Raw genomic sequence first — 10172 nt, forward strand, 5'->3', positions numbered from 1 at the left:
GGTGCCTAAGCAAATCTAGGCGTGTTTTCTTAATTTCCAAATTTTTAGGGATTAATCGAGACGGTGGCTAACCGCCTAACACCTAAGTGAGGGCCTAAACGGTGCTAGACGGAAATTATAACAGCAGTGGACATAATCAAGCAGCCTTACAAATTGGTTTCGTGGTTTAATTGAATATATGTTAGGTTGGTTTTTTATCTCTTTGTTAAAGCCACAAACCGTTAATCAATCAAGAATGATTAAGACGGTTTTGACATGATGTTTAAGTCCACCCTCAAAGGCCCAATCTCATTGAATCATAACATACTTCTAAGTTATAATTCTAACTAGTTTTATTGTTTTCTTCTAAAATTCTACACAAGAAAATTACAAGTTACTGTGAGACTTGTTTTGTTTTTCATAAAAAGTTCATGATATACATATATAGCAATACTGATATATATATATATATATAATGAGAGGGTGTGGGAAATAAGAGAAAGGTGATTGAGATCGGCTCCGAATCTCAAACTCCAGGGCAGGTGGATTCAGCAATCTAGACAATTCAAGAGAGAGATGAAGCAGAGAGAGAAAAATGAGGACGTGGTTTTGTATGTGAGGTGAACCAGTAAAATGAGGTTAATAGAAACCGCTGATTTAAATCAATAGTCCAGATTAATAAATTTGTCGGCTTCAGAATTTTAAAATTCGAAGATGATCTCAATCCAGAAAAATGAGGCATGCTAGGTTCGACAAAAGTAAAATTGGCAATAATGCATGTTGGTCAAATTTATATGATATCTCTTTTTCAGAGTTGGAGTTATATGGGGGCGCATTTTAGCAACTTGAAATTGAGAATTGGCCACGTCTCAGAGATAGAAAAAAAAAAAGAATCTTTCATCTTTCCATTTAAATTGAGACATACCATTGCATATTGTCAAAAAGAGTTACGTGATTGAATTTGAGGAAACTTGCATACATTTGTTGTTTGTTAATTTAATGACTTCCTTGCATATCTATATGTATGATTATGCGTTTTTTATGTGATGTTCCATGCAACAAGGTACAAGTGCATGTAAGGTTTTCTCCGGTAAAAAAATATGCAAGTTTGCAAGAGTAAATATGTTGTTGGTATTGGAAACAGCTTCATTGGTTTACTTTAACAGGTGATTATTCAGATCATGCTGGTATATGTACTCGATTATAGTTGAGAACTGAGTTTGCATGTGATGGTGGTAGTTTGAGAATGTCTATGGGCCTCCAAAAGTTTATAAGTTTCACCCCCTCCATGATTGCCATTGTCTTTCTCTCTCTCTTTCTCTCTCTTCATCAGCAGTTAGTGATTCAGAAACAGTAGTGAGAGATGAGAGAGAGAGAGCTTGAGATTTTTTGCTCAAGCTTGTCCTAGATGACAAAGAACCCATCCCTTCAATTCCAAAGTGGTCCTCCTTTCTCAATTGATAATTTGACAACCTCTCTCCTTATCCTACACACACCTTCTCTCTTCTGTTCCCTAACCCTCTAATCCTACGCACCCTCTCTCTCTCTCACTCCCTCCCTCTATCTCTCCTTCTCTCTCTAAAACCCACTAACCAGAAAGAAAGTGAATCCAACTCCTCACCATTTTCACCATTTTCCCATTCTCTAGCTACACCAAGAGCTAGCTTCTTCTGCAAACCCTAGTTCTCAAAACCCTAATTCTCCAAACGTAAAAAACCATGTCGAGTTCTAGCGTTTGGAGCAAAGAAGAAGACAAAGCGTTCGAGAACGCAATTGCCATGCATTGGATCGATGAAAATTCAGAAGAACAGTGGGAAAAGATTGCTGAGTTGGTTCCAAGCAAAAGCATGGAGGAGTTAAAGCAACACTACCAAATGCTAGTCGACGACGTGGGTGCAATCGAGGCGGGGCGAGTGTCCCCGCCTAACTACACAGCTGATGAAACTGCTAATACAGTATCGTCCAGTAAGGACAGTGGCCATCGTGCTTCTTCTTCCGGGGCTTCGGCTTCTGATAAGAGATTGAATTGCGGTCACGGAGGTGGGTTTTTGGGTTCAGTTCACGACTCCGCTAGCCATGGCGGTAAGGGAGGATCGAGGGCGGACCAAGAGAGGAAGAAGGGGATACCATGGACTGAAGAAGAACACAGGTACACTCGTTATATTGCTTTTGCTCATATATAAATCTCTATTTTCAACTGTCGTCGCGTGTAAGTTCGTATTTAGGAAGGACGCATTTGAAGCATACTTACTAATTTGAAAGATTTGCCTTTAAGTTTGGAATTAGGTCAAGTCAGATTCAGGAAAAAAACCATGTGGGATATGCAAGTGTGGGGAGATCAATGTGGGGAGATAAGCAAGTGTAGGCAATTTGACATTATTAATGTCGAGAAAGCGTTATTGTTTGTTTATTGTCCTTCAATTCTGTTTCCGATTAAAAGTTTGTAACCAGTTTTATTTTTTCATCAGGTTATTTCTACTTGGTCTAGACAAGTTTGGGAAAGGGGATTGGAGAAGCATTTCAAGAAACTTTGTCATTTCCAGAACTCCAACTCAAGTAGCAAGCCACGCACAAAAATATTTCATCCGTTTGAACTCCATGAACAGAGACAGGAGGAGATCAAGCATCCATGACATTACAAGCGTCAACCACGGAGACGTTTCATCTCACCAGCAGCCGCCAATTACCGGGCAGCAGACCAGTACGTACGCACCAACTGCGGCCACCACGATAGGAGTAGGAGTAGGACCGCAGTCGGTGAAGCACAGGCCTCAGCCACACATGGCAGGTTTAGGGATGTATGGAGCACCAATGGGGCACCCGGTTTCTGCTCCTCCGGGGCATATGGCGTCCGCCGTGGGCACTCCAGTTATGCTTCCTCCAGGCCACCACCCCCATGCCCATCCTCCTTACGTCGTCCCAGTTGCTTACCCAATGGCACATCCAACAATGCACCAATAACAAAACAGTAATTTTCTTCCTATTTATTAGGGTTTTCAGGTCTCAAGTGGGTTTGAAAGGGAGCAATAATACATAGTAGAGCAGAAGGCAGAGAATAAGTGCTGAGAAGTAGTACTAATTTCTATTCGAATCATATTTTTTTCGTAGAAACATCCCGAAATTAAAGCTGCATTCCTCGTTGTAAAGAAAGATTTGTTATCGGGGTCTTGCCGGAATATATTTACGCGAGATAGAGAGAGAGATCTGTACTCGAATTGAAATTCATAAGTTGTGATAATGTATGATTAAAACATCATCGCTTGGCAAAAAAGCGAACGGGAAGCGGTATCAATACATCGTTCCTGAGCTAGCTGTTTACAAAAATGCATCAAACTACACGGGGAAGCATATGTGCTTACGATCAGCAGAGTCGATCACCAATCCTTCAGGTTTACATGGAAATGCCCGTTTAAAAGATGATACAATAGAGCTTTCCTTCCCCATTTCCAAAACAATGGTGCAAGAGTCCGCCGGCTCTTTTTAATTTGCTTTTCTGCAGGCAAAGATAGAAAGGAATGTGAATTTTTTTACGCTGCGCTAAATTAACTCCATACAGCGGAAGAAAAGAGAGAGAGAGTTCCTCACTTTTGTTTTGAACATAGTACGTTTTCATTTGTGACTGCAATTTCGTAAGGCTGGATCCGAGAGCAGGCCAGTATTTATTTTGAATTTGAAGGACCTCGAGAACGGTTTGTAGGCCGGATCTGGAAGGTAATGTGGTGTCCAATTCACATCCTGGACTTTCACCCAGCAATACCTATCTCACAGATAGACAAATCAGAAACATATTTCGCATATCCAGATAGAAATGTATTTTGGTCTTTGCGTGATTTGTATGAAATAGTTACCTTGATTACTGCAGTAGCAGAAGACGATATTGAACGGAGATTGTAACTGCAAAAAGCAACATTATCCAATTAAATATTCTCAAGTTAGATACATATATGTAGCAAGGTGTGATCCACTAAGAGAGAGAAGAAATAAAAAAAAAAAGGAATCACAAACCCGCCCTCAAGAATAACAAGCATCTTTCCTCCAGACAAGTCAGACAACATGTGTGTCATCTTTTCATAGCCCGCAGGAGTAACCTACAACAACAAAATCATTAAAACGTAAGACACACTAAGAGAATACAAGTCCAGCAATGTGCTCGTCTGCAATGAAATGACTAAGTCCTTACATCACAGCATCCCAGTGGATCACCTCGTGCTGCATCAAATCCTGCTGATATGATGGTGAAATCGGGAGCAAACTCAGAAGCTGTAAAAATTTCAGAAATCACTTATATCAGAGAATCAAATCCAAACCGTCGCAATTGTCTAAAGAAAACATTAGGTATTCACGAGGACATATGTCCCAAAACGGACAGAATAGTTAAATAGCAAAGTTCCCTGTTATCATTATGATACAAGTTCCGTGTTAGGAAATAACAACCTATAGGAAGCACAACATGCTGAAATGCATATATGTAATCATTGTCACCAACTCCACCACGACTCCATGGAACGTTCACACAGTATCCTTCAGCCCCCATGGTTCCAACCTGAAATAGTAATCACGTAATCCCATTAGATATAGTCCAAAATATTATAGAATAATATGAAACTGAAAAGGAAAACAAAAACCAATTGCAATCAGTTTAGTACCTCGTCAGCAGCTCCAGTGCCAGGATAAAACTTCCCTCCTTCATGTCTATGTAAGGATATATACAAGACCTAGAAAATGAGCTCAACTTATCAGCACTAAAATCTAAATAAATGCATAACGCAAACAGACTGGACATTCCAGTTACGGTTTTAAATACAAGGTTGCTCACCGATTTGTTCTGATCAAATATTTCTTGTGTGCCATTCCCGTGATGAACATCCTGCAGGTTTTATTGATTACTATTTCAGGTTTGAACATATCTATATATAAGCAGCTCACAAAACACTGTAATGAGATAAATACATTAGGGTATAAACCTTACCCAATCAACGATTAGCACTTTCTTAGCACCAGAAACCTGACCTGCTAATGCAGCAACTGCTGCATTATTGTGGAGGCAAAACCCCATAGCCTGTCTTACACCAGCATGATGACCAGGAGGCCTAACCTGAGTCATCCAGTAATGTGCGTAACTTTAATAAGAACTGTGATTTTCAAAGAGTTCTCATTACATCGATAATTCTGAAACAGACGAAGTAAGAGAAAGGTTACGTACAAGGGCAAAACCATTTTTGGCACGTCCAGAAACAATTGCTTTAGCAAGATCAGCACATAAACCTGCTGCAAGTCTAGCAGCACGTGCTGAATGTTCATTGGCATATGTGTCAGGGGTGAAATAACTGCCAACAATACATAATTTATCAATTAAAAGACAACATCAATAAATCATACTATCACAAATGCAATCTCCCAGAGAGAGAGAGAGATGCGCAAATAAACATACCTTGAAAACATATGGCCTGTATGGTCAACTGATTCAATATGCTCCAAAGAATGGACCTTTATTTTAAAAAAGGAAAAAATAGAGCCAACAATTACAAAATCATAGACCAAGGGAGACGATAAATATTATAACTGTCATTTGTTTCCTTTTACCATTAACTAGCCACACAAAGTCCTCGTCTTTAGCATCTTGACAATGCAGAAAAAGGTTTGTTATGAAATGAACTACAAACCCCCTCCGAAATCAGGACTCAACTTACAAAGATCCAATTTCCTTAGTCGTTCACAGACAAAATAGCAACAGGTCAGATGTTTGGTGAATGGTTACTTACCATCTGAAGTTCTTCGCGAGTGATTTCTCTAGCAGGAATTGGATGGCACCTTCCTGGAAATATACCTGCATAGGTTGAATTTTCCCATTGTGTATCAGTCTAAAACAAAATAACACCAACATCCATTACTAGACAAAGTACTAACAGCACGCCAGAATACAAGCTCTCAATAGCAACAATTGACATGCAAAAAGAACTTCAGTGAAGGTAAATACCAGCTGTAGCAAGGCTAGCAGCAATGGCTCGAATACGATCTGGTCTTTCTGGGTGCGGATGTGAGTTCATTTGAACCTACTCTAGCATAACAACCACCAGAAAAGAAAAATAAAAGTATTACACAAACAGAAATGAGCAGTTTCCAACTTACCACATTAGTGTCACAAAATAAATGTATATTAAACGATTTAGCAAATTTATAGTACTTTAATATTACTGCAGTTTGGGTTTTTACATAAGGATAGACATGAAACTTCTTGTAAAACTGCTTTGTAGATCTCCACTTAAGTTATATGTAATGAAGAAAGAACACCTATTTGCATCTAAACAACACACAGACAAAAGAGAACAATAAATGAGAACTAACAAAGAGTATGAGGAAGACATGTATTGCAGCAACACCATACTTCTGAATGTAGCAACATTCTCTCATCGAAACCTACAGCAGTGGAACTCTTTGACGCTGAATCTTGTGAGCCTGCATTTACCAGAAAAATATAATTAAAAACCAAAACAACACATTAACGCCATAGTGATGCAAATTGGGAAGTTTACCAAAATTCATCATCATTCATCAGTTTTGACAGACACAGACTTAGAGTGATACTATGCTAATATGCAATGCACCAAGTCACGACAGACACACACTTAGAGTGATACTGAAACATATCACACCAAACGACCCACCCACAAACAAATATACTTGTAGATCAAAATGATGAAAACTTTTGCTGCTATATCTGGAACCAATATTCAAACTTAAGAGGCAACAATAATGATTCATCCCAAACAATAACATTAGCTAGGCAATAAGACAATGAAAAATCTCAAAAGATTATTCTTGCGAGAAATTTTCAAACATTGACACACCAACCATTTGAAATAAACTCAATAGTCATCATGTACCGACCTTTGTGTCTTTCTCTAGTGTCAGACATAGTCTCAGTGGGGCTTGAATCAAAGGCAGATGCGAAACACCCCTGCCTCAAGATACCAGATTCTCTATGTTCTCGACATACCTGCACAGTAATAACAGCTATGCCTCCTTACATGCAGACAGATGATATATCAAAGGCAGAATAGTACGAATGGGAAGAACATACATCACAATGATCAATATCACCAAGATTGGGCATTGTACAGTTGGTGCAGAACCATTTCATTACTTCTACATGCTGTTGGAAGGGATCCCAATCGCTATCATCATCCTCGTCATCGAGGTCTTGGTTGTACATGTCTTCTAATGTCATTTCCATTTGCTCTGCTGCCTTTTTCTACAAAACAATAAATTTCAATCTCTAAACACAATCATTACACGCTATATAAAGCACGAAAACTGTTCCAAGCAACTACATTCTCGAATGTGAGTCATATATCGAAGTGCCACTGCCACTTACACTTAAAACATCAGTTGGTGCATCTTTTCCAGATACTCCTACATCTCCTTCCCCACAATTTTCCTCACGACACGGTCTAGATTTCGTTCCATGAGAGCCCGAGCTTCCACATCTCCCATTAGAGCCTTGACATTGAGCTTGGTTGTTTGGTTTGTGAAGACTTTTCTCGGCCGCCCCATTTGCTAAACGACCCATTGAAAGTGCTTCTGGTGCTAAGTTGTTTTCTGAGCTTACATGGGCACTTTCAGCCACAATCATTCCTTTAAAAATTCCCAAAAAAGTTTAAAAATTTCATCCATTTTTCCATGTAACAAAATTAAATTTCACATCTTGCATAATTTACCGTTTCAAATTTAAAAAATTTCGATCATTGTCTTAAAAAAAAACGCAACTGTAGCAGAGATACTTCAAGATTTGAACTTTCTGTACTATACAGTAATATTGATTGTGGGTGTGAAAAAACCCTAGATTGTACTGAACGCGTATATACATATACATATATATATACATACATGCATATATGTATAGGTCTGTGAAATATACGAATGAAAGGAGGAAGAAGGAGGAGATGGAGTGCTAACGTTACCTGGGGTAGGACAGCTTGGGGATCTTACTGTATCAGCAAATTCCGAAGGGAAAGCAGAAGCTCAGAAGCCCAGTAGGTTGCGACCTATGAACTATCCGATTGACTGTTTTTTGTTTTTGCAATTATACCCTTATAGTTTACTATTTTCAATTATTTTTCTCAGAAAAGTTGTGTGTTTTTCATTATATGCCTAGTCAATTGTTTGCGGACTCTATTTCCAGCTAGGATTTTTTGTTGAGTTTGAAAGTTCGGATTCTACTTTCACTAAAACTTTTTTCAGTCATTTTAAAAGCACTTACAAACATGCACACATCTTTGTGGCATCCAAATTTGTTGATGCACAAAATCAGAGGTCTTGGAACAACGTAAATCCGACCGTAAATCTGCAAGTAATGTAAATAACACAAGATGTATCATGGTTCACCCTAAAGTTCGGGCTACGTCCACACTAATATTGTATTTCTAAGGAAGAGAGAGCTTTGAGAAGATGAGAGGGCCTAGGAATTGGCCTCCCCTAATTGTGAGGGTGAGGAGTCCTTTTATAGAACAAAGGCTCCTCACTTATTATATATTTGCCCCTTCCTTTATTACATAATTACATTTAAGTCCCTTAAGTATTTGTACGAGATCTAAATACGAATGCCCTAAATATGGTATAAACAGTAGTCCCCCAAGTCTTTAGTCAAGAGAGTCTTTTGGCTGGAGACTTGAAATTCAGTCCATGTGTGGGCCGAAGTAACTAGATGTTGTCTTGAACTGATGCTCGATATGAGGCGGTGCTCAATCTGAAATGATGCTCAACTAGAAGTAGCACATGCTGCGAGACTGCTCGGCTCGTGGCTTATGTTGCCCTGGTTGGCTGGGCTTGTGGCGTTGAAGGTAAGGGAGTCCCTTTTATAGAATAAGGGCTTGCTCCTCAATACATGAATGATAGGCTAGAGTTGATGCTCTCTAATGATGGTGAGGGAGTCCCTTTTATAGAATAATGACTTGTTCCTCAATACATAAGTGATGGGTGCTTTCTAATGAAAGTGAGGGAATTCCTTTTATAGAATAAGGGCTTGCTCTTCAGTACATAAATAATGGGCTAAGTTCCCCAAGTATTTTTCATGAGGCCCAGTTGAGGACCAATATATAGTACATAATGTAGTCCCCCAAGTCTTCGGTCAATAAAGTCTTTTGGTTGGAGACTTCAAATTGAATCTATGTATGGACCGAAATGGCAGTTGTTCGGAGGCGGTATTTGTATATCCTGCACTGAAGCTTTGTAGGTGAAGCTTTGCAAGTGAAGCTTTGAAGCTAGAGCTCTGTAAATGAAGCTTTTGAAACTAGAGCTTTTGTAAATGAAGCTTTTGAAGCTGGAGCTCTGTAAATGAAGCTTTTGAAGCTAGAGCTCTGTAAATGAAGCTTTTGAAGCTAGAGCTTTTGAAGCTGATTGACATGAGTGATACTCATGAATGTTTATGTTGATTGATATGAGTGATGCTCATAGATGTTGACATGAGTGATGCTCATGGATGTTGACATGAGTGATGCTCATGAATATTTATGTATGATTGATATGAGCAATGCTCATGAATGTTTATGTATGATTAACATGAGTAATGCTCATGTATAATTTGGGAGTACTGGACGTACTTTTGATCACCTGGTTGGTGGTAATAGCGGTAGGTTGCCGAATAATTTTGGAGTACTGGGCGTACTTTTGATCACCTGGTTGGTGGTAATAGCGGCATGTTGTTGAATAATTGTGGAGTACTGGGCGTACTTTTGATCACCTAGTTGGAGGTATTTTGGGCTTATGGACCTTCGCCCTCTACACAACATTCTAGCCCATTTATTTTGGGCTTTGTCTTTTTTTTTTAATTACCCTCTGATGGGGTTATACAGATGTCTCCGAAAAATAAGAAAAATAAATTACATCATACAAAAACAATAAAAGCTATAACATCCCACATCGTCCAGGGGAGTGATCCTTAAATGTATATTCCCATCCCTACCTAGCTACGAGGCCTTTCCCTACCAGTGATCCAGTGTTATATTTCTTCTGCTTCGATATCTATTGTAATATAGCACATCTCTATCTTAAATTCTGTTTGTACTCTGTAATAGACGTATGCTCTGACATTATGCGTTGATCCAAATGTTATAAATTAGAAGTTGAATTTGTAGTATTATTGTGGCTAGTCTTGCTGCCTGTTTTAGCTTATTTTTGAGTGTTTACTTAAATTA

General features: G+C 38.9%; 2 protein-coding genes across 2 annotated transcripts; one reads left to right on the top strand and one right to left on the bottom strand.

Annotated features, from left to right (window-relative positions):
* The first annotated feature begins 1075 nt into the window (after positions 1-1075).
* LOC126599980 (transcription factor MYBS1-like) lies at positions 1076-3235 on the top strand. Its single transcript, XM_050266471.1, has 2 exons — positions 1076-2128; positions 2448-3235. Exons 1-2 carry the CDS (start codon positions 1698-1700, stop codon positions 2938-2940), a joined length of 924 nt encoding a protein of 307 aa, XP_050122428.1. The 5' UTR covers positions 1076-1697; the 3' UTR covers positions 2941-3235.
* Positions 3185-8079, bottom strand: LOC126599979 (histone deacetylase 15-like). Its single transcript, XM_050266470.1, has 18 exons — positions 7941-8079; positions 7355-7614; positions 7061-7231; positions 6868-6976; positions 6365-6435; positions 5957-6032; positions 5742-5806; positions 5411-5466; positions 5183-5306; positions 4949-5074; positions 4796-4846; positions 4626-4694; positions 4414-4522; positions 4160-4239; positions 3985-4067; positions 3828-3873; positions 3565-3736; positions 3185-3472 (listed from the first exon to the last, which is right to left on the bottom strand). The coding sequence occupies exons 2-18, from the start codon at positions 7610-7612 to the stop codon at positions 3354-3356; spliced, it is 1785 nt and encodes a 594-aa protein (XP_050122427.1). The 5' UTR covers positions 7613-7614; positions 7941-8079; the 3' UTR covers positions 3185-3353.
* Positions 8080-10172: the final 2093 nt, after the last annotated feature.

The sequence above is a fragment of the Malus sylvestris genome, chromosome 14 (genome assembly GCF_916048215.2).
Source record: "Malus sylvestris chromosome 14, drMalSylv7.2, whole genome shotgun sequence".
Taxonomy (NCBI): Eukaryota; Viridiplantae; Streptophyta; class Magnoliopsida; order Rosales; family Rosaceae; genus Malus; species Malus sylvestris.